The 24,079-nt window shown below is 36.7% G+C and overlaps 1 protein-coding gene across 4 annotated transcripts in view; it reads left to right on the top strand.

Moving 5' to 3' along the window:
- LOC113119104 (ras GTPase-activating protein nGAP-like) overlaps positions 1 to 24,079 on the top strand; it is a 72,538-nt gene that overhangs the window by 13,059 nt on the left and 35,400 nt on the right. The window contains exon 1 of one of the 4 annotated variants that reach the window (XM_026288335.1): positions 5,475 to 6,599. The exons of 1 other annotated variant lie outside the window; for it this stretch is intronic. In XM_026288335.1, coding sequence (XP_026144120.1) covers positions 6,065 to 6,599 — 535 coding nt within the window. In that variant the 5' untranslated portion in view covers positions 5,475 to 6,064. Of the gene's footprint in view, positions 1 to 5,474; positions 6,600 to 24,079 lie in introns of those variants that run through there. 2 more of the 4 variants (XM_026288326.1, XM_026288318.1) reach the window with 2 other exon arrangements.

Below are 24,079 nucleotides of genomic sequence, written 5' to 3'. Positions count from 1 at the left end.
TTTGACGCACTACATTTAAACTATCCTTGGATGTATTTTCCTGTCAAAATAGTGGCATATCGATGGAAATCTTCAGCTTTTAAGAATAGCTGGGTTTTCCTTTAACATTAGTGTGTTGAGTTAATGCGCAATCTCATTGGCTGGCGCTCACCTATTATCGTTCGTTTTGATTTCAGCAAATCAGTTTGAGCGAATGCACAATACCTGATTAATATTCATGAATCCAGCAGCTAATTAATCCTTAGTAATCTTTAGTGTGTTTTTATAGTTCTTCTTATTAGAATTCGTATCAGTATTATCTTATCAGTATTTTTTTTCTCACCAGTATTTTTTTTTTTACAGAATCACTGAATGACAAAAAAAAAAGCACCACCACCATTCCAGTTAAAATGTTCAGTTAAATTGACTAATATGCATTTAAACATGGTTATCAGGTTTACTTCTAATTACTAAAGTTCTAATTATATATCAGTCTGGCGAGTAAACTAAAATATTTAATGGCCAATGGCAATTCAATTGCAGAGGTGTCCGTAGAGAGCTGTGTCCGTAGAATGTGTTCAAATTTCATTAATTAAAAGACAAATAAAATTTGGGTGAAACTTGTTAACTGTTTTTCATAATTGTATTACTTGTAAAAAAAAAAAACTTTAATCACAATTGTAAATAAGTATAAAGAATGGCATTGGTTTTATTTTTAGTGATAAAAAGTGTGTTTTTTATTTTTTATTAGCATATTGTGTTTTGCTTTGGCTACCGAAATTGGTACCGAGAACCGTGGATTTTCACTGGTATCGGTACCGAATACTGAAATTTTGGTACCGTGACAACACTACCTGGAACTTACTGCTGCGTTAAAAACTACTGCAGTACCTCACACGATACATATGGAAAACATAAGAACAATGGAATACAGTTTTTTTTAGGTTACACCAAGCGCAAAACAGCGGTATTTGGAGAAGCTCTCAAGCGGCACAGAGACCTGGGCCATTTACCTCCATGCACACATATTGACATTGGGAATTATATTGTTTTTGGTTTAAGTTACTACACAATGCAGGAGTTTAAAAGCCACAAGTCTTTGGAAAGTTACGAGGCTTTCTGCTGTGGCTGGTTCCATCTACAGCAGGTGATGAAAACAGTGTTGTACTGGCCAAAGTAAGTTTATTCACATGCGTTTTAGTGTATTGTAATTACATTGCATATAGAATGCGCTTCTTGACCAAAATGACAAAGTAATTAACTGCGACTGTTTCGTAAACACTAGATTGTAACAAGATGTTCAATGTATACGAACGTTTCCAACATGTTTTGATGTAGGCTAAAGCTGTATATGTTTAGTTATAATTTGATTTTAACCCAGTGACACATACTGTACCAGGTTTTTTTTGTTGGGGACTGCAAAGTGGACAAACCAGTTCTGGGTTAGCTAGGGTAGTTAAATGTGTGATCGCGAGATGTAAATGTCCGGGTTAGATTAAAGCCATTAACAGTGTGAATGCAAAGTGACTTACATCGTAAACGATATAATTCCCAATGTCCATATGTGTGCACTGAGGTAAATTGTTCAGGTCTCTGTGCTGCTGCAGGGAGCTCGTATGGGTCGATATTTCGGATTCCTGAGAGCTTCTCCAAACACCGCTGTTTTGCGCTTGGTGTGAGCTTGTTCCTGTAAGGTCCCCTTTCTTTTGCCTTATGTTTTTGCATTGCTTTACTTCCTTTTCTTTCGCGTATTCGTAGATCCGTCTCGATCTGTTCCGCCGACAAAATAAATGCGCAAAAATGAAAGCGCTCTGAAATGTTTAGTCGCGCCTCTGTGAAGTTCTGAAGACATTGACCCTGGCAACCGATAGCGTATCCTGCCATCAGGGCCGACCGGCTCAGACCCCTCCCAAATCAACCCAAATCGGAACGTGACTCCTCACTCTCAATAGACAAAAACACTAAGATGTTTCAAAAACACCTCAATTTTGACGCACAGAAGAAATTCAGGCAAGTTTGGAGATACTCGATGAGGAGTAATTGATGACAGGTTTTGTTATTGGGTAAACTAAGCCTTTTACATGTCCTCTGCTCTGTAATCACATGAGGGTCATTTTTTATGATTTGCTTCATTTGTTTGGGGTTCCAGGTCGAAGCAGATATTTCTTAGATTCCTCACTTTTAACATTGTTTGAAAGCAACCTAATGTTCATGCTGTTGTAGATGCCTAACCTCCTGTGGGCCTGCTGTACGGAGGAGATGGAAAGAATTGTTTTCAGCCTCCACATTGGAGCGATGTCTGGTTAAGGCAGGATTTCCCCTACTTAAGAGCCAAAGCAAGAGCACTAACCTATGTGTGGGTTAAAAATACACTCTTCTGTGTTTCTAGGGGGTCTGTCCTGGCTGAGAGAAAAATATGCATGGTAGAATTCATCTGTGTGTTTACTATACTGTTGAGATTTTGTCAGGAGCTCAGGCTGGGCATTCCATCGGATATTCACAATGTAATTATGCAACAGTTTGAAGCATCATGGATTTCATTATTATTGTAAAGTGCTTTTTCATGCAGTTTTTTTTTTTTTTTTTTTGTAGTAGTAGTAACTAAAATTACCTCTTAGATCATGCTTTTGTTTTCATGACTCTAGGCCTTCATAATATGATTCATGATTTTTGTTATCATTACCATCAGTAACTGCTGATGTAACTTTCATGTGCTTTGGTTGTACAAGGTTTTTATTTTATTTTTTTAATTCCCTTTTGTCCCCTCTGCTCTCTTGTGATACTCTTCTGACAGATTTGTAGGGCCTAATGCTATTTTTTGGAGAGAGGTGTGTGTGCATGCCCAGTCCCTCCTGGTTTCATCCTGCACTAAATAGTAGAGCTAAAAAATCACTCCAAAGTGGAGGTAGGTGTAGAAGGGCGCCTTGTGTCATTACTTTCTGTGGTGTGTAGACAACGTGTCCTCCTTTGCTGCAGAGGTTGGGGGAATTTTGAATTCTTTTTTGAATATTTTTTTTAAGGTGATGGCTTATCACAGATTTTAAAGAGAGAGAGGAGAGGACAACAAGCTTTGAGTAATCTCAACAAATGTTAGTAGCCCTGCATTAGCACTTCTTTTAAGCAGTCATAATGGCCTACATGGCGAACCTTATGTGCTTTGTAGAATAATTACAGAAACACTGAAAGGAAACATGACCTTTGCTCTTTTTCAGATCAGATTGTGGCATTGATAATGAGGTTTATCTGAATCTCACGCTGGTAGTGGTGGAGAGGGATACTGGTGTTTAATGATTGCTTTCATGCGCTGCCTCCAGGCACAGAGCCTGTTTGATGGCTGTAACAGGGTGCTAATTGCTGCTGTCCATACTGGACTGTCGCAGAGCGTCAAAAGGCAGGAAATTGCTTCACCAATTTCAAAACATGCCATAATAATAGAAGCTCATGGATGTCGGATGTAGTGTGAACGTTACTTTATCTGTTGTGTCCAAACTTTAAACTATACATGTGAGACGCGCTGAATGAAAGCACCTTCACTCTCTGACAGCAGATGGCATTCAGCTCTAGAAAATGCAGCCGTTACCCTGAAAACCCCATACCTAAAGCAGCTGCTAATTTCTAAAACATATTTAATTAGCAATTCAGATTTGTGGATTTGCTATGGTGTTCATCACAGCACCAAACACTTAAATATTTAGACTTAATAGGCTATTTCTTTTCAAACTTTTTTTTACATTTTAAACATGCTTTAGATATTGTTTTAATATGATATAATATGTGATTTAGTGTTTTGATTCTTTATTGTTCATTCACTCTTTACATTAAGGCTTCATTAGTTAACATTAATTAATTCATTAGTTAACATAAACTGCCAATGAAAAATTCTTCGGAAAATTCATTAATCTTAGGTATTCCGGTATTTAATAACACATTGTTAAAATTGCAACTGAAAGTTGCAGCTGTTATTTCAGGGTGTCCGCGCTGTAGTAAAAGGTAGTAAAAAGAATTTACTAAAATCAATTTTATGCTTAATATCTGTGTCTCAATGTTTTAACTTCATCTAGCCTAGTTTAAAAATATAAAAATATTTAAAAATATATACTAGGCTATATATTCATCTAGCCTAGTTTAAAAATATGTACAAGACCCTGAGTGAGTCGAAGTTCATAGCAATGACATAGAAGTAAACTGTTTAGAGTTCAACAAAATTTTCCGCCTTTTTGCCTCAGTTGATTCATGTGTTTTTAAGCCTTACCGCTTGTCGATTTAAACCATTAAAGCATCCAAACACAAGACTTGTAAAAGCTTAACAGATTAGTTGGTTACTTGCGCGCTGTGTTCGGTGTGTGTGTGTATATATATATATATATATATATATATATATATATATATATATATATATATATATATATATATATATATATATATATATATATATATATATAGCCAAGTGGGCTCAGTTTCTTAACATATACATTTATCGGAAGCTTTTATCCAAAGCGACTTCCAGCGAAATGTACTGCCCAAACTCAAAATCTGTCATATGACAGAGTCCTGCTGACCCACTACATGTTTCTTTTTAACGTCACCAAAGGACATACAGTTTTTACAGTGGCTTTCTTATTTAAATGTATGAGAATGAAAACATGATAATGTTTCTGATTCACTTTAAAAACCTTGTCGCTTTGAAAACCATTTTGGTTATCAGCATTGAAAGGATCTGACTCGAAAGGAATTTTCTTCTTTAACTTTCTCATTGGTTCATTGGTTGCTCTTGAGTTCATTTGGCTTTTGCACAGATGTGGGTTTACTGATGTGGCACCGACATGCTATTGACCGCAAATGTTAAAAAAGGATATGATTATCAAACTATTCGTGTAATCAAGATCAAACTGACATCCATTGTAACCGTGTCTCCTTTTGTACAATACTTTTGATCTTCATATATCACGGCTGTGATTCATCATGAACATATACAAGATTGCTGAGCTGTGGTGTCAGGACTGTTTCCCATTGACCACGTCCCATTCCTCCTGGTGCTTAAACCTCTGTCCTACAAAACTAAAAAGACAACAATTAAATGAGCAATAGCACAAACAAAAACCATAACAAGTTACAAATTAAATTAACAGTACTTTAAGTTTTTTAGGTATAGGTCTAACAGTAATAGGCCTATTTCAGTACAGAATTACTACAGAAACTGAATAATCTTTTCAGCTGTAAAATAACACCGAATAGTCTTCACTGTATAAATAAACTGTAATGATACAGACAACAGCAGGTTTATTTAGATTGAGAGCAGTGATAAAAATCTCTATGCTGTTATACTCCATATCACTTCTAATATTATACCAGTCAGAACTACCGGTAACTGTTTTGTTATCCAGAATATGAAACTTCCATATTTGTTCTGTTTTTCCCCTCTATTGCATAACATTTTGCAGGGAAATCCCTTGAGGTTACACTTCAGTTTCTCTCTAATTCAATGGAACATTTCTATTTTTTTCGCATTTTACATTTGCTATTATTTTTAAAGTGCTTATTTTTATCACTAACATGAATTTATACTTGGAGCTCTACAGAAGCCGAATGAGGTACATTTCCTGCACTTGACACTGACGTACCAGATTCTCTGAAGTCAGGGCATTTTTTTTCTTCTTCTGATTTTACTTTCATGAAACGGTCTGTGTTGTGCTAACCACAGAGTGGGGCCACTAAATGGGCAGCACATGCTCTGATTGGATAGTGAGGCAAAGTGTTTCTACGCACACATATATCTGACACTTATTTCCTCCCAGAAAGCCAAGCAGCAACCAGGAAGTGGCGGCTCACCAGTGGATGTCTTGCTCGCTCACTGAGAGACATTTGCTCGGCATGTTTCTACACGGAGATCTCAGGGATGGTGGTATCCGCTATGTCAGGCATCAAATTTAGAATATTATGTTCGGATAACTCTGTTAGATTGAGCCTAGCTCATCGAGATGAGACTTTGATGCAATTGGTTGCATTTGAAACGGACTAAATTAGATTTTTGGCTTCCTGCTTCTGGATATTGTTAAGCTTTTTAGCTTTTCTCCCCTCATCAACCATGAGTTTACCATGGAAGGCCGCACCGGAGGAGCAAACAGGGTCAAACAGGAATCCATCACGCTGTTCGTCTGGCAGGGAGAGCACTCGTCCCTGGCGTCTCCTCAGCAGGCCTTGGCTAAAGCACCGTTCAGTTTCAGTTCCCGAGGAGCCATTGGACACGCATGACAGAAGGAACCTGGCTGGATGGAACATGCACACACAGAGCTTGACATGGTCCAGGAGCAGCAGCAGTGCGCATCCTTCCAATCCTCCTATCTCCAGGGTCCACAGTCTCCCGGACCCTCAGAGGGTCACCAGCCGCGGTGTCCTCCTGGAGCATGCTAATCTTCAGAGGGACTGGTTATCTCGTAGCTCAGCCCCTTTTTTAAGATCTACGTCTGAACCGGGGAGTGAAATGCGTAACGAGACTCCACCGCTTAGACGGGGACTGAGCTCTCAAACGTTTTCAGGGATTCTGCTGTCCATGTCAAGACGAATTGGCCAAATTTTAAATACCTCTCATGAGCTGGCTGTTGGAGATCTTTCAGAAGACGGTAGGAAGCTTGATTTATGGTGCTCTCTCATTTGATGGTTTAGGCTATCTGAAGTGGATGGATAACAAAAATGTCTCCTTTTATGTTCCTTAGAAGAAAGTAAGTCATAGAAGTTTGGAGTGACATGAGAGGTAGGACTAAATTTAGACTGAACTGTGGCACAGACGTTTTTCTGAAAAGTGCTTCTTTAGACAGGTAGTTTAATGCTGCTCAGAGATTTGTCTTAAATGCAGTTACAACTGTTTAATTTGATTCCTAGGTGCTGATGTGGGTCTGAGCAGGCTTCATTTAGTCTGGTTTTGATGCAGCATTGCTGCTTTACAATGAATTTTGAGAAGGCACAGAGCAGCTGTGTAAAAGTGCCTTAGGGTGAGGAAATGATGATAGAATTTTGGTTATCCCTTTATGGGCCGCCTCCACACTAATTTGTTTAAAATTTGGTTCAGTTGTTGGGTAGGTTAAGCACTGACTTTGTCAGATTGACCTGCCATCCCATGTACTATAATAATATAATATATATCATAAAGCATTTTTTTTTTGATTAGGAGAAAAATTAGTGAGTGCACCTTGAAAAAGAACAAACTGCAAGCATTGTTATTTCCAACCTTTTCATTGACTCCATTAGCATTTGCAGGTAAAATGGAAATTCATTGAACACTGTGTCTCACTATCCGAGTAAACACCTTTTCCTCTTTTAGATTCACTTCCCCCTTTCCAACCTGACACTGAACACTTCCCATGACCATTTTCAAAAATGTTAATTAGCTAGCATGGAAAGTCATATGCATATATTTGATAGAGCGGTAAACTGAGAAAAAGTGTTCCCTTTGGGCTTGCAGCTTCTCACTTGCTTTAATAAAGCAATTATTGCTTTCGGCTCCTAAGTCCAACTTTTTTCCTCCATTCCTTTAGAAATGTAGCAGGCAGCTAACTCACCTCTTTTTGTATGCTAATACATGTTCCTGGCACGGTACAAAGACCGTGGGCTCGTCACCTTTTAGCCTTATTACCCTTTGAAAAGCTGGGGCAAAGGTGGTGTACAGAAGTCATGAGAAAGCACCCCGTGGAATGGATTTTTTAAAGGAGAGAAAGGCAGAACTGTACCTTCAATATAGCTGATTTCTGTGATAAATCAGAATGTAAAAAGTACTATTTAGATCTTTCCGACACATTAGTAAGCACAGTTTCCTCATTTAGGTCATCTCGTCATGGGCTGGTTGCTCCAGGAATGCCCCAGCCTGACAGAAACACAGTGGGTGGGGAGAACAGTGAGCCTTAGACCTGCAGCTGAAAATGGGGCGCTGCTGAATTTGCAGTCCCAGTGTCATGCCAGAGATAACTTTGTTCTGTCCTGCAGATATTCCCTCAAGAGTTGGCACAAAAACCTTTGCCATTCCTCCTTAACAGCGAGAGTGAGCAGGAACAGTAAAGACATTTAATCCATTAGAAAGGAAATGTTGCCAGTGAAGAATCAATTGGCTTGAAAATAAACAGAGACTGGCAATATATATTTGTCACCTTTTTTTTTTTTTCCACTGAGTCTCCTGAACTATGCCAGAATCATACTACTAATAATAATGGCCTTGATGGTGACGATATTTGTTGTTGTTGTTAAGCTTTCTTAAGGCATACTTATGTCAAATTAAATGTTGTTAAAACCATATAAATTTAGGTTTGGAGCACACACACAGGAGGTGAGTTTATGCAGAGTGGGGGATATAAGGAAAGACATGCAAATGTTCCAGGCATGCTGACGGCAGCCTATTTAAATATGAAACTATGTCTCTCAGGGGAGGATTGTAGTACTTGTGACTTCAACAAAAGAGCATGCGCTCGGTGCTCTGTATATTGCACGGTCCCATCTGTAACAATGGAGGAAAGGAATACAAGCATTGTGAATTATTTAACATGGTCAGGTGTCGGACTGTGAGAAATGCATGACCTCCTCATGCGACAATAATGTTTGACGAGTAAAAAATCACGTAGCTTGGACAAATGTGCTAATTGCACAGAAATTTAAAGAAGTGAAATTGATTTGCCTCCCCAAACATTGCAATAATTGCAGAGTCAGTCCTCATAAATGTCAAATTAAACATTGACTGAATTACACAATCATGCAATTGATTCCAATACAAATGAATGCAAACGTAATTACATTCAGTTTATTGGGTCTATTGTCCTGCCAGTGGCTGTAACTAACCTCTTTACAGTATGCATGTGTTTAGAGGGGCTCAGCTGGACGGAGGGCATGTTTTGAGGGCATAGCATCTCCAGCTTTTTTTAAAAGGAAGATGTTTGAGCATGCAGATTAAAGGGCAAAGGGACGATGGTGTGTCGTCTCGGAGCTGCTTGGCTAGAGTGGCACAATATTAAAAGGCTTGTGATGCTGATGTTGTGAATAATGAATGACACGAAGCACTCTCCTGTCACTGCGATGGCACAAATCCAAGTCATTTCTTCTGTTCAAAAGCATTTTGTGCAATTTTACTTTAGGGAAATTACCCTAAAGTGCACCTTTTATATTTCTAAACAAAATTAATGCTCATTTAAAGAGAAGGTGAATCCATTTAACAGCAGCTGTTTTTAGGTGAGTTTGACTCTCGTATGGCTTAGATTTCTAATCATATGAATGCTTACATTTTTGGTAAATTTTAATAAAGTAAATTTAAGGTGAGTGGTCAGTGTAAAGTATCTTTCTAAAGTATTTTTCTATCACGTTTTAAATGCAACGTATTAAAAGATTGACATTTATGAAATATTTCACCCAAAAATGAACATTTGTTGAAAATCTATTCACTCTCAGGTCAGCCAAGATGTAAATGAGTTTGCTTCTTTAACAAATTTGGATACATTTAGCATTAGCTACATAATGTATCCATTGCTGTAATAGGGTGGCATCAAAACAAGTCCAAACAACTGATAAATTATTATTGTGATTATTGTACTGTACTTATTTACACATTTATTGTGAAGATTTTTATCAGCTGTTTCAACTCTGATAACAAGAGGATTTATAGCAAAGGATGGATGTAATGCCAAGTATGAAGAAGACTTCTTAAACCTAAAATGATTTTTGTAAATCCAGGTGTCAAATGCTGTGTTGCCACCTGACTAGTGACTGTTATTTGTGTGAAGACTTTCTGACTGCATATAAGAGGAAGGCTATTTTAGAAAGGAAGATTTATATTGAAAAATGGAATTAGGGAGAAACAGTGAATTCTAAATAAAATATTGCTTTTATGTGAATAATATGTATCACATACCAATCAATAAAAAAGTAACTGTCTGATTATGAGTATTTTAAATTGTAACTTATTCTAATTACATGTACGTAATTTTTGGAATCTGCCGATGTTTCATGCATCCCTGCTTTTAAAGGCTGACACTGAGCAGTGTCTAAGTCCTAAAATGTTTATATTTCTCTGTGGTGGTGTGTCTGGCCTTGTATGTTCTGAGTAGGGCTATAGCTATCGAATATTTTAGTAATCGAGTATTCTACCAAAAATGCCATCGATTAATCGAGTTATCGGATAAAATATGTTTTTGCTTAATTAAAGTGCAATATTAATTATGCAAGAGAAAATAAGACTCATGGGTCTCTTAAAATGAACTAAGTTTCCTTTTTTGTATTTAATATTTTAATATTTAATATTTTAAATTTTTAAATGCATAAATGCAAAAATAAACATTTAATTATTACCCATTGTTTGTCTGTCTGTACTTGTACTTTGTGCAATGACAATAAAGTTGACAGATGAATTGCATTTAAGTGCCATTCAGTTGGGGTTTTAAATAAAGCATTTTTTGAGATGCACATTAAACACATAAAACATTAATTTAATTGATCTTTTAATTATTGAAAATCGAGCAAACATAACTTTTTGGTAAACAAAGGGGATTTACTATTAAAAATAAAACATGGAAGAAATGTGTTATTTAAACCTTTAAAAAAATAATGTTTGATTATTATTATTTATTTTTTTTAGTAGTAGGCTATGTACATTCTGCTGAACAATAGTAATACATACCTGGCAAATACTTGTCTTTAAACTAAACCGGACTTTTATTTTGACAGTTTGAGGTACCTTTGCATTTCTGTGTATGTGATGTGACGCTAGTTTTACTCAAATAAAACGGTCTAATGCTCATGAAGTGACTGTCAGAGCTGTTCTGGAGATGTTGTTCATGTGTTCACGTCCTTATTTAGTGAGACCGCAGACGCTGAAATCACCACGAGCATCACACGCGCTTAGTGTGTGTGATAAAGGAAGTCACGCTTCTGCTTCATTCATTAACAGAGACACGCAGAACATGCAGGATTCATATTTAAATAGACTGTTCCGGCTTAATATTTAAAGATATTATAGTCCATACTGTGATTTGATGTAAGTGCAATGATCTATTTTTGATTAATTAATTCAAAATTTAGCAAATTCCGTGCCATTCCATGTTAAACTGTAAATTCCGTTTTTATGATTGGATTCCGCGATTCCCTCCGCGTTTTCTGCATCGCGGAAATCATAGGGCCCTAGTTGTGGTATGCCAGCTCTGTCTTGTAATGGACACATCCCACGACGTTCTCTTTACGTTTGCCCATGCCCTCAAATCAAAACACTGTTGACTCCTTGCAATATGCCATTTCGGACGCAGCGCTTGTTTCTCCTTCCGCTTTGTGGATGACGTAAACACGTGTCAAATTAAAAAAATCATTGCAAAAGAACCTGACGTAAGATTTAAAATACATTAAAAGAGGCTTCGAGGCAGAGGAATCATTTCAGCTCTAGTTCTGAGGTCATCATGGGTAAGAGGACAGCGCTCCCCCACCTCGCCCTGCAGTCAACAGCTGTTCATCCCAGGCCGGACCAGTCCCTGTAAGATTACTGATTAACCCGTCTCAGCACATCACATCCTGTTTAACCAACTGTGTCAAAACAAAGTCACATCTTCCCCTTAGCATCCCCACTTTGTTCCTCCAGCTGGAAGCTCCACAAACACATCCACACAGAGCTCCAATCATAGCCCAATCTGTTAATTGCAGTCATTTCCTCTCTCTCTGTGGACCCAACTCCACCAAACTCCCCAGACACCAATTAAAGCTGCTAATTTGCAGGATTTATGAATTGCTGTCCCAGAGTGAGATGGCTATGGATGCATCTGTAGTGGGCTTACGCTGAATCTCTTATTATGATCTGCAAGAATTTGAGTCCTGCACTTTGCCCTGCTTTTAAATCACGAGAAAGTACCATGGAATTGCTGCTTTTGGACACATACAGCTCCAATGTAATGGCATTTGTTTTTGGACTTATGCCTTGTGAATGCACAATAAAATGTGTATATTGTCTGTTTTACACTGACTTCATATGTGGCTCATCCAGTCAGAGTTATAGGTTTATATTTTTGATTTATATTTATATAAGTCTATGTATTCTGTTTATTAAAGTAAATGATTCACTGGATTTAACAAACTATCCATTGTTTAATACCTACAAGAACAACAGAGTGCAGTAAGCAGTCAAACTACTTGCGCTACAAACCAGTGTTTATGAAAAAAATATAAAACCATTTTCAATATCAAACAGCATGAGCTGTTTAAAAAAATAAAAAAGCTGTTTATACAGCTAAAAATAACTAGAGATGATGACAGGTTGCAAATGACTACACCCAATTTTACATCAAGAACGTGTATACTAAGTATTATATCTTAAGAAAAAATAGGTATAGTTTTTATTTTTTGTCATTAGTTATGTGTATTTTTATGTTTACATTTTTTTTATTTGTGTGTGTGTGTGCAAGATTTTTGTCACACCACTCACTGCTGTATACAGTAATGTATAGGCGGAGGAGTAGTGCTGGTCAGAAACTTAACATGTTAATTTTTTTTCGTTGCTGTCATTAGTCTGTGGTCACAGTGGTAAAACATTTGCTCTCTCACGGTTTCATATGAGCTATTTATATAACATGAGAGTAGCCGTCATGAGTATACGGACCGTTTCTGCACCACACCTCCTCGCTCTTTTCTCTCTCTCACTTTCCCTGTGCTGACTCTAATGTTCTTCCACATGAATTGACAACCTCCTGTGGCCACGCCCCTCCCTCTGTGGTCTGCCATTGTGATTAGACGGGCTGTTTATGTTTAAGGGTTGTTGTGGAGACCAGGTGGTTGGGCACTGTCTAGGTTGGCCCATGAGAGGGCAGGAGGGTGACGCTCCACAGCCTCCGCGGCTGAGTGACACAAAGCATCTTCTGTTCTCCTCTGCAATATGTTTGTGTGTCAGGTTGTGCACACACCTGGCAGGCACTGTGGGAATTTGGCATTAGGACATATATGAAACGAATGTAAGTCCAACATAACGAAAAAACTAATGTGGGTGAAAGATCACTGTATAATCAGCCAATTCATTAATGTAAACTGTGCAATAGACTGGATGTTTGAGTGTCTGCTTAACAGTGATGTAATCTGATTCTTTAAAAGTGCACTGCATGTAGTGTTGGGAATCAATAGCCCTCTTATACAGAACCAGTTCCATTAAACAAAACAAGGACAGTAGATTTTCTATTGAGCAGCATTAGAATAAGAAATTGTTTTTTTCTGAGCTTGCAGTATGTCTTCGCTAGAAAAAAAAATCACTGCTGAGTCAAAGGCAGTAAAAAGAGACAGATCTTTCTATTGCGGTGTTCTCGCTAGTTTCACACAACCATCAAACATAATGGGACCAGTGTTTGGCAATTAGTGAACAAATGACTCAGAGTGGTTCTTTTTAATGAATCCACTTTAAACTTAGGGTTGATAGAACATTAGAATCAACCGAAGAACTCACTCACACAGTCAATCACAGTGAGTAGCGTTTGATTTACTAAATTTGAGTGAAACCGTGCATAGTTTAAGATACACTATAGTGTTCAGAAAGGTGTGTGTGTGTGTGTGTGTGTGTGTGTGTGTGTGTGTGTGTGTGTGTGTGTGTGTGTATATATATATATATATATATATATATATATATATATATATATATATATAATATTTGATAGAAGCAAGGCTGCATTTATTTGATCACATGTAATTTAAAAAAAACTTTTGAACAGCGGTGTGTGTAAATAAACAATGCTTTAATATTTATTATTGTGTTTTTTTATTTTTTTTTATTTAATTTAGAATTGTATATAATTAGAGCAGAATATGTTTACGTGTAAAAAGACGCTAGATCAGGGGTTGGCAACCTATGTCATGATGGGATAGAGGGATAGAGGGATAATCACTGGCACGTAAACTGCATACAGATGTACATTTTGAGGTAATAACTTCTCATAGTCTCATAGGAGCTATAAATACTATTTAAGTGTGAGAATTAACATGCGCTAGTCTACGGATGCGAATGATGCACATACTAGGCGCTTCAGATCAATCCTCAGGGGTCTCACAGCGCTTGTCAATGTCAAAATGACTGAGATGGCCAATCAAATCAAAGTAGGCGGGGTTTACCATTTACAGAAGCAGAGCGTGAAGCGTCAGTTTAACGTTAAAGAGAGTGAGGTAAGATGAAGTGACATCTTTTAATTACAGTCAACTTTTAATAATCCATTTTATGATAGAAATGTTAAATGACCGACTGCTGTGTCTAGTGATGAAAATTTTTCAAAAATATGGCCATTTTGAGAGCGGTGTAAATTGTCTGTATCTGTCTCCCTTTACATACAATGAAGCGACTTTGCCCCCTTGTTGTTGGCACAGTGGTTAACCAGAAAAATTAAAAATGGCACGTCATGCCGAAAAGGTTGCCGACCCCTGCGCTAGACCATCAACGTCCGTATTTTAGTTCTGCAGCAACTGATGCTTCCCTGTTCCCTCGCTTCATTGTTCTTCTGCTTTCCTCATATATGTACCACTATGATCCACTTTTATCGTGTGGTTTGTCATGAGAAAAAATAAGAGAAGTAAGGTTGTCCCATTTGTGTTCAAACAATCAAAGTGTTTGTGAATCACTCAATAGGACGAACCATGTAAGCGACCTAAAACGTTGGGGAGTGTGTGCATATATAATGTAACTGACACTACCTATTTAGCTTAATTGATACCTAGTGTTGAATTAACATCTATTATTAATCATACATAAAAATACACAAACTGCAACATTTGGTAACACTTTATAATAACTGCACACTATTAATCATTAATTAAGCATAAGTAAACAGATAATTCATAACATATAAAGCATTAATAGACAGTAATAAGCAGTTTATAAATACAGATATAAATGCTTTATTCTTGATTTAAAAGCATATCTATAATGTTTAATAATTGTATTTTCATGCTTCATTCATGATCAATTTATAATTTCTCAATGAAGTATAGCATTATTTACAAACCAGTTATTTAGGAGTTGCCAGTGATTCATAAGATCACAAGAAATTTAGTAAATTCAGGTAGTTATAAAGCATTTAGTAGTGAGGACTAGTTATGCCTTGTAAAGCATTTATAAAGGATATTTAAAGGCTCAGTTATCTTCTAAACAAAAAACGGAAACAAACACAACACAGTGATACAGAACATAGAAATATTAACAGCCTTTAAATCTCATTTGTAAAAGCTTTACAAGGCATAAATAGTCCTCACTTTAGATGAGCTCACAAAAATAGTTAACTAACAACTACACATTTTTTATAACTACCTGAATTAACCCTGAACTACAGTAGAAATACATGTTAATAAACAATTTACACACTATAAACACTATAAGTAACTATTACTATATGTCTGAATAAAAAGATGTATGAATGCACATTTAAATAGTTTATTAATCATTTACTTACAATTTCTAAGTGATCTTATGAACCACTGACAACTCCTTAATAACTGGTGTTTAAATAATGCTATACTTAATTTAGAAATGATAAATTGATCATTAATAAAGTATGAAAAAACAATTATTAAATACATTATAGATATGTTCTTAAATCAGGTATAAAGCATTTAGATCTTCATTTATAAACTGCTTATAAATGTCTATTAATGCTTTATAAATGATGAATTAACTGTTTCCGAATGCTTAACTAATGATTAATAGCATGCAGTTATTATAAAGTGTTACCCAACATTTAAATGAGTAGTTTACTCTAAAATGATATCAGACCTAAATCAGTCAATCTCAGTTCCCCATATTTAATTATAGAGCTACAGTGTATTTTTCAATAAAAAAAAATGACTAAGTTTGGTCTATATGTCATACATATATATGTACTAACCTAATGGTTGACTTAAGATGAATTGGAATATAGTAGTAAGACATATTGGCCAGTTTTATTGTGTTTTTTTTTACATTTTGGAGCTTAAAGGGTTAGTTCTCTCACAGGACTTTAGTGTGTGTGTGAAAGTCACATACTCTAGGGCTGCACGATGTGTCATTTAAGCATCGATATCGTGATGTACAATCCACGATAGTCACATCGCAGGATGTGCGATGTAGGCTGTCGTAGTTGATCCGTTATTCATTAACTGTACGGGGCAGCTGCTCCCCGGCCCTTGACGAATGTGATTTGCCAATTAATTGCACAGCTTAACAATCATAGAGTGAAAGTTTATCATTTGCATTTTTAAGTCCTGTCAGTTTAACAAGTTGCATATAAGAACGAGTAGAGAGAGTGCGAGAGAGCCCCGGCCACGTGCTCACCTTCACCGTCTTCAAACAACACGAGCACTGTCTTGCTCTCTCTACCCCTCGTGCATATTAATCAAAATCAATTGACACGATGGTGTCAAAAAAAAAAAAAAACTATCCAGTGATTTGAAATGTTTTCTGTGTTGTCAAGTCTTGTGCGATATCCTAAACTGCAGAGATAATTACACAACGTGTGCCGTACACGTCTGATTCACGAACTAATGATTCCTTTGAACCAATTCAATTTAATGAATGGTTTAAACAACTGACCTGTCCACCACTGAACTCACGAGACGTCTGAATTGGTGTATAAAAAAATCTGTAACACTTTACAATAATGTTCTATTTATTAAACTATTTAATTACATTATTTAACAATTACTATTACTAAACTGCACTTCTACAACATTGTTAATTTCAACATTTAGGCTATAGCCTTCTTTGTTGAAATCAAAAGTTGTACAGTATTTGTTAACATAGTTAATGCACTGTGAAGTAACATTAACAAACAATGAACACCTGTGTTTTTATAAACTAAGATAAACAAAGATTAATAAATGTAGTAACAAAAGTATTGCTTTTGGTAAGTTCATGTTAGTTAATATGTTAAAAATTCAAACTATCCTAAAGTTACAAACAAATAATTTGCTCTAATTTAAATAATACTCTGATGTTTAAATCATTTAAAATGAGAATGTAAGTGTGTTCACCCCATTTTTGTTTGTAAGAAAAAATTTGATTAGATTTCATATCGCAATATATATCGCAGAAAAATTTAATATCGCAAATATGTCATTTTTTTCTCAATATCGTGCAGCCCTAACATACACCTAGAATGCTTTGAGGGTTAGTAAAACACAGGCTAATTTTCATTTTTGGGTGAACTAACCCTTTAATGGCACATATTCCCATTTAATTCAATTCAGTTCAAGTTTATTTGTATAGCGCTTTTTACAAAATAAATCGTTACAAAGCAACTTTACAGAAAATTATGTTTCTACAATATTTAGTAGTAGCTAGTAGTTTGTGCACATTTTACAGGATTTTAGAAAAAATAAAAATAATAATAATACAAGACGTAGTCAGCTAGACGATGAACTATCAATATTATTAATTAAGTTATTATATGATTCAGTGACACATTTAGCAATAATTGTTAGTTCTGTTTGTTGATTCAAGGTTAGCATCATCTGGGGTCCTCTGAGGGTCAGCATCATCTCTTCTCAGGTGTTCTGGATCCAGACTGGAGCTTGTTTAAATCCTAGTTACCACGGGATGTAAATCCCGTGGCGAAACATAGAAACAAAATACAAACATCATTAGCATAGCTGCTGATCCAACAAAGTAAAATTAGTTTAACCCAAGTTAATGAATAAAAATGCACCTTTGAACAGATGCAACTACACTCACAATTAAAAAGATACATTATTCGAATGCTTGGCGAAAGAGATGTGTTTTTAATCTAGATTTAAACAGAGAGAGTTTATTCATATGGCATTGAACGATACTTCAGAAATGTACTTTTAATGTTCCACAGAAGAATGAAAGTCATGGGTTTTGTCGCAACATTAGGGTAAATAAATTGTGTTTTAGGAGAACTGTTTTTATTATTATACAATTAAAAGTAAGTAACTGAAAGAAATTGCAATGTGATTTTGTTTGGTTGTGGAGAGTTTAATTTCTTGACAAAGTGGGATCCTTTAAAAGCAGGAGGCAGATGAGTTTTCTCCGTCTTGGCAGTGATTAGCTGTCCCAGGCATTCCCTTGTCTGAAACCTCATCCCAGACAGGTGGTCTCTTCTTTAGCTGAGGTCATTCCAGGCAGGGCTGAAGGGGTTAGGATTACCCCTTCATCAGACACATGCAAGTGTCTGTGATCATAGAGATGTACTTTAGGCCTGTCCCAGTCAGTGTCACACACATGCTCTCATGCACAGATTTTTGATCTGCTTGTGACATATCTGCATGAACCATGGTGTAGCACACGTGCAGACGAAACACTGACCTGACTCATCTGTTTTACCTTTTCATACACTCATAGTTGACACATATTTTATTACTTCAGATGTCTTACAAACGTGATGATATCACATCTTCATCCTGTATCACACATGGAGCTTAAACTAACACATGCACACTCACTTCCTGCTTGTCTGTCTGAACCTTCCCTGACCTCTTGGGTTAAGCGCTATTGGTGGGCTCCGGTTCCATTACGGGGTCACAAACTGGCAGCTTTTGGGATCAGCTGGCAGCCCCCCTGCAGTAATTGTTTCACAAACAATATGGGAGCACGTAGGACCATGTCTAGGACATCCGCACGGTTACAGTCTATTATAAGCTTTCAAGAGTCTAGGTATCTCTCTACCCACCCAGCTTACTGCGGTTAAAAGAATTGGCCTCACAGCCTAATATGTATCTTCTAAATTATCAGATCAATTATCAGGGTATGATGTTCATGGTTATTTTATTTGTTCAATATTTTTTCTTCACTGTAGGGATGGATCAAAATAGTTGACTAGTTACAGCTAAACAACTTTAGCTGTTGTTTGTTTTACATCATTATCAGTAGCATTTAAAAACAAATACTACTGATTGGTTAATAATTACACATGCATAAATGTATTTATTTATTTATTTATATATATATATATATATATATATATATATATATATATATATATATATATATATATATATATATATGTGTATATGTGTATATATATATGTATATATGTATGTATATATGTATATGCATATGTGTATATGTATGTATTTATGTTGTTCTTATACAGCCATTGTCAAATGTTTTGAGAATGGCACAAATATTAATTTTTACAAAGTCTGTTGCTTCAGTTTTTATGATTGCAATTTGCATATACTCCAGAATATTATGAAGAGTGATCAGATGAATTGCAATTAATTGCAAAGTCCTTCTTCGCCCATGAGAATTAACTTAATCCCAAAAACATTTCCACTGTATTACAGCCCTGCCACATAAGGACCAGCTGACATCATGTCAGTGATTCTCTCATTAACACAGGTGAGAGTGTTGAGGAGGACAAGGCTAGAGATGACTCGGTCATGCTGATTGAGTTAGAATAACAGACTGGAAGCTTTAAAAGGAGGGTGTGCTTGAAATCATTGTTCTTCCTCTGTTAACTATGGTTACCTGCCAGGAAACGTGCAGTTATCATTGCTTTGCAGAAAAAAGGAATCCAGACCAGTACAGAGTTTGCTCAGGAATGGCAGCAGGCAGGTGGGAGTGCATGTGCATCCACAGTAGGCAGACTTTTGGAGGATGGCCTGGTGTCAAGAAGGGCAACAAAAAACCCACTTATCTCCTGAAAAAAATCGGGCACAGATCTCCAAAAGGTACAGGAAACTCCCCAGACCTTGATACTATTGAGAACTTGTGGTCAGACCTCAAGAGGCGGGTGGACAAACAAAAACCCACAAATTTGGAAACTCCAAGCATTGTTTATGCAAGTATGGGCTGCCATCAGTCAGGATGTGGCCCAGAAGTTGATTGACAGCATGTTAGGGTGAACCGCAGAGGTCTTGAAAAAGAAGGGTCAACACTGCAAATAGTCTTTGCATAAACGTATTGTAATTGTCGATCAAAGCCTTTTACAGTTATGAAATTCTAGTAATTAAAGCCTCAACATCAGACAAAAAAGATCCAAAAACATTGTAGCAGACTCAAGTTCTTCCTGACATGTTCATTGTAAAAATGTATATTAGTGTCATTCTCAAATTTTTGTTCATGGCTCTACAACACATTTTTTGCCTTTCAGCTAGGATTATATTTGATATAATCCCTACACAAACAAAAAAGACTAATAATAATAATACAGATTAATATGCATATAAATTATATAACAACTTCTATTTATAAATGGCCTTAAAATAACATTATCTGTGTCTGTCATTCGTGTTTCCCCACAGAGGTTACTTGATCTAGCCTTCGGTTCTGTGGTTGCATTTCCCTTCCAGAGAAATGAGTGTTTGTTCTCTCTGGTGCATTTTTTACGTCTTTCTTATGAAATACTACGGCAATACATTTATTTAGAGAGCTATATGCTGCTTTTTTGACGGGTTTTTCATCCGTTTGTCTCTTGAGATTTTAACTGACCCTTCTGTCATTGCAGGGTTTCATTTAATATCTGTTTTCACACAGCTGCCGCCCCCCTCACAGAGCATGTTGGGTAACATCCTTTGCATGTACTCTGTCATTGCTGATGCTGCGCTTTAATCTAGAGGAGATTTGGAGTGAAAGATGAGTTCAGTTGAGGACAACATTTTTGTTAAAATTAGTTTTTTGCAGAGGTTATGTAACAGGACTTTTTGAAGGACTTTGTCAGGACAGATGTGATTTTCATGCTAGATTTCAGATGACATATTCACACTTAACTAAATGTTCCCTTGCCTGAACACCTCAGGGAGCGGGCTTTATATGCCGCTGCTATATTTAGTTTAAGATCACATTAATTATGTTCCTGAGGAAGTTAAATGTTTTGCCTTCTCACTCAGTGAAATTGTGACTCTGTAGTTTGTGTTGCATTATTTGGCATAATTAATATATGTGTGTGTGTGTGTGTGTGTGTGATGCCTTTAATGGAACCTACATTTAGGGTTGCAATAATCATGGAAAACCTGCAAATATAAGTGGATTTTCAAAAAAATATAAATACACAGGCCTTGAAAATTTATACAAAAACTAATATAGTGTTAAAGGTCGTGGAAATCTATTTCATTTATGCTGTACATGGAGCTTCTGGAACCTGAATCCTCACTTACTTGCAATTGAAGTCTCTTTTGCTTCTTTTTGTATAACAATAAATATATATTTCTGTAAAATCTATGTTAATTCCAATAATCCGTACCCAAAATGCAAATGTAACAAACTCTATTAAATTACTGTAAAAAATATTTATAAACATGCATTGCTTTAAGACAGTTGGCAACCTTGTATGTTGCATTATACCCAGAGAGCAAGTTTAACCTAGGTTTTCTACAGTTTTTAAATGGTTCTGCATAACATTCGTGCAAATTGAGTCAAATAAATGAACCTGCAATGTATAGCCTTCCATATGCAATCAAGACTAGTTCAGTGAGATGTAAATGAGAATTCTCAGCTCTGAAAACACTATTGAGTTCTTTCCAATGGCATGAATAAAGGCCTTTGAGAGGCTGTTCCATCTGCTGGTTTTGAGAGATCTCTGATCCTCAATGTTCACTGGCCTTTTACTCTCCCAAGAGAGAAGCTGTGATTTGCACATAGCTGGTATGAACAGGCGCAGGTGATGCCCTCATCCGCCCCGAAATCAGAGGCAGGGAATCTGTACGGGATGCAATTAAAATTCCTTAAATCTTCTTTGCTGCTGCGTTGACAAAATAGACAACTATTTTTGAAATTCAGATGCTAGTGGCACACGCTTTACACATTTGTAATTTGAAATTTTGGTGTTATTGAACGGTTATTTTCGTATCTCTCGTGCCTGGAGAGTCTCAATATGCATAGATAATTATGGAAGATATTGTGTTCGATCAGGAGTTGTCAACTGCTTTCCCAACAGCTTCACACATTTCTTAATGGGATATGAGATCCCTGGAGAAGTCACCTAATCTCACGCATCCATATGTTTATATGCTGCCACTGTGCTGCCGAGCACGAGCTGTCGTCTCAAACAGACAGGCTTTAGATTGGACCGACTCCCACCCCTCCCACACATTTCACCTCCATCTTTCTGCAGCCGCCTTGAGTGGAGCGCCTTCAGTCTCACTCGTTTCCCTTCCAGCACTTATCCAAACACCCATTAAAGCATGTCTGTTTACACAGTTGCATGCTTGTTTGCAGAGCAGTAAATAGAAGAACTGTTTGTGTCGCTGTCAGTGTTGAGCTCGATCTCTCCTAACCTTTTTTGTTCACACCTAGGGCTGGGAGATTTGATTTTGACCAATTATGATTAATGAACAATTGACACAATATATCCATGATGATAACTCTTAGGTGATATAACATAAAGCAACACTGTGAAGGGCTCATGGGCCATTTAAGGGATAATTCACCCAATAAATTATATTTCTGTCACCATTCAAACAGCCTCATGTCGTTCATGTTCATTTGACTTTTTCCATGGCAAATAAAAGATTTTTAGCTGCAGGTTAGTGTATAGAGCCAAATGAATCCTAACAGCTTAATCTTAATTCTGATTTCATATTTAATAGCAGAAACAACATTTTAAATGAGTTGGTAAGTTTGAGTTTAAGTGCTTTATTTGTCTGATTTTATTAATCATATAAATATAAGAAATACATTTTCATACATTAACATGTTATTGTAAAAATCCACTTACAGTATTGTTCAAAATAATAGCAGTACAATGTGACTAACCAGAATAATCAAGGTTTTTAGTGTATTTTTTATTGTTACGTGGCAAACAAGTTACCAGTAGGTTCAGTAGATTGTCAGAAAACAAACAAGACCCAGCATTCATGATATGCACGCTTTTAAGGCTGTGCAATTGGGCAATTAGTTGAAAGGGGTGTGTTCAAAAAAATAGCAGTGTCTACCTTTGACTGTACAAACTCAAAACTATTTTGTACAAACATTTTTTTTTTTTCTGGGATTTAGCAATCCTGTGAATCACTAAACTAATATTTAGTTGTATGACCACAGTTTTTTAAAACTGCTTGACATCTGTGTGGCATGGAGTCAACCAACTTGTGGCACCTCTCAGCTGTTATTCCACTCCATGATTCTTTAACAACATTCCACAATTCATTCACATTTTTTGGTTTTGCTTCAGAAACAGCATTTTTGATATCACCCCACAAGTTCTCAATTGGATTAAGGTCTGGAGATTGGGCTGGCCACTCCATAACATTAATTTTGTTGGTTTGGAACCAAGACTTTGCCCGTTTACTAGTGTGTTTTGGGTCATTGTCTTGTTGAAACAACCATTTCAAGGGCATGTCCTCTTCAGCATAGGGCAACATGACCTCTTCAAGTATTTTAACATATGCAAACTGATCCATGATCCCTGGTATGCGATAAATAGGCCCAACACCATAGTAGGAGAAACATGCCCATATCATGATGCTTGCACCTCCATGCTTCACTGTCTTCACTGTGTACTGTGGCTTGAATTCAGAGTTTGGGGGTCGTCTCACAAACTGCCTGTGGCCCTTGGACCCAAAAAGAACAATTTTACTCTCATCAGTCCACAAAATGTTCCTCCATTTCTCTTTAGGCCAGTTGATGTGTTCTTTGGCAAATTGTAACCTCTTCTGCACATGCCTTTTTTTTAACAGAGGGACTTTGCGGGGGATTCTTGAAAATAGATTAGCTTCACACAGACGTCTTCTAACTGTCACAGTACTTACAGGTAACTCCAGACTGTCTTTGATCATCCTGGAGGTGATCATTGGCTGAGCCTTTGCCATTCTGGTTATTCTTCTATCCATTTTGATGGTTGTCTTCCGTTTTCTTCCACGTCTCTCTGGTTTTGCTCTCCATTTTAAGGCATTGGAGATCATTTTAGCTGAACAGCCTATCATTTTTTGCACCTCTTTATAGGTTTTCCCCTCTCAATCAACTTTTTAATCAAAGTACGCTGTTCTTCTGAACAATGTCTTGAACGACCCATTTTCCTCAGCTTTCAAATGCATGTTCAACAAGTGTTGGCTTCATCCTTAAATAGGGGCCACCTGATTCACACCTGTTTCTTCACAAAATTGATGACCTCAGTGATTGAATGCCACACTGCTATTTTTTTGAACACACCCCTTTCAACTAATTGCCCAATTGCACAGCCTTAAGAGCGTGCAT

Source organism: Carassius auratus, chromosome 2 (genome assembly GCF_003368295.1).
Source record: "Carassius auratus strain Wakin chromosome 2, ASM336829v1, whole genome shotgun sequence".
NCBI classification, from domain to species: Eukaryota; Metazoa; Chordata; class Actinopteri; order Cypriniformes; family Cyprinidae; genus Carassius; species Carassius auratus.
Note: the sequence above shows the minus strand (reverse complement) of the source record. Positions and strands in the feature narration are given on the sequence as shown.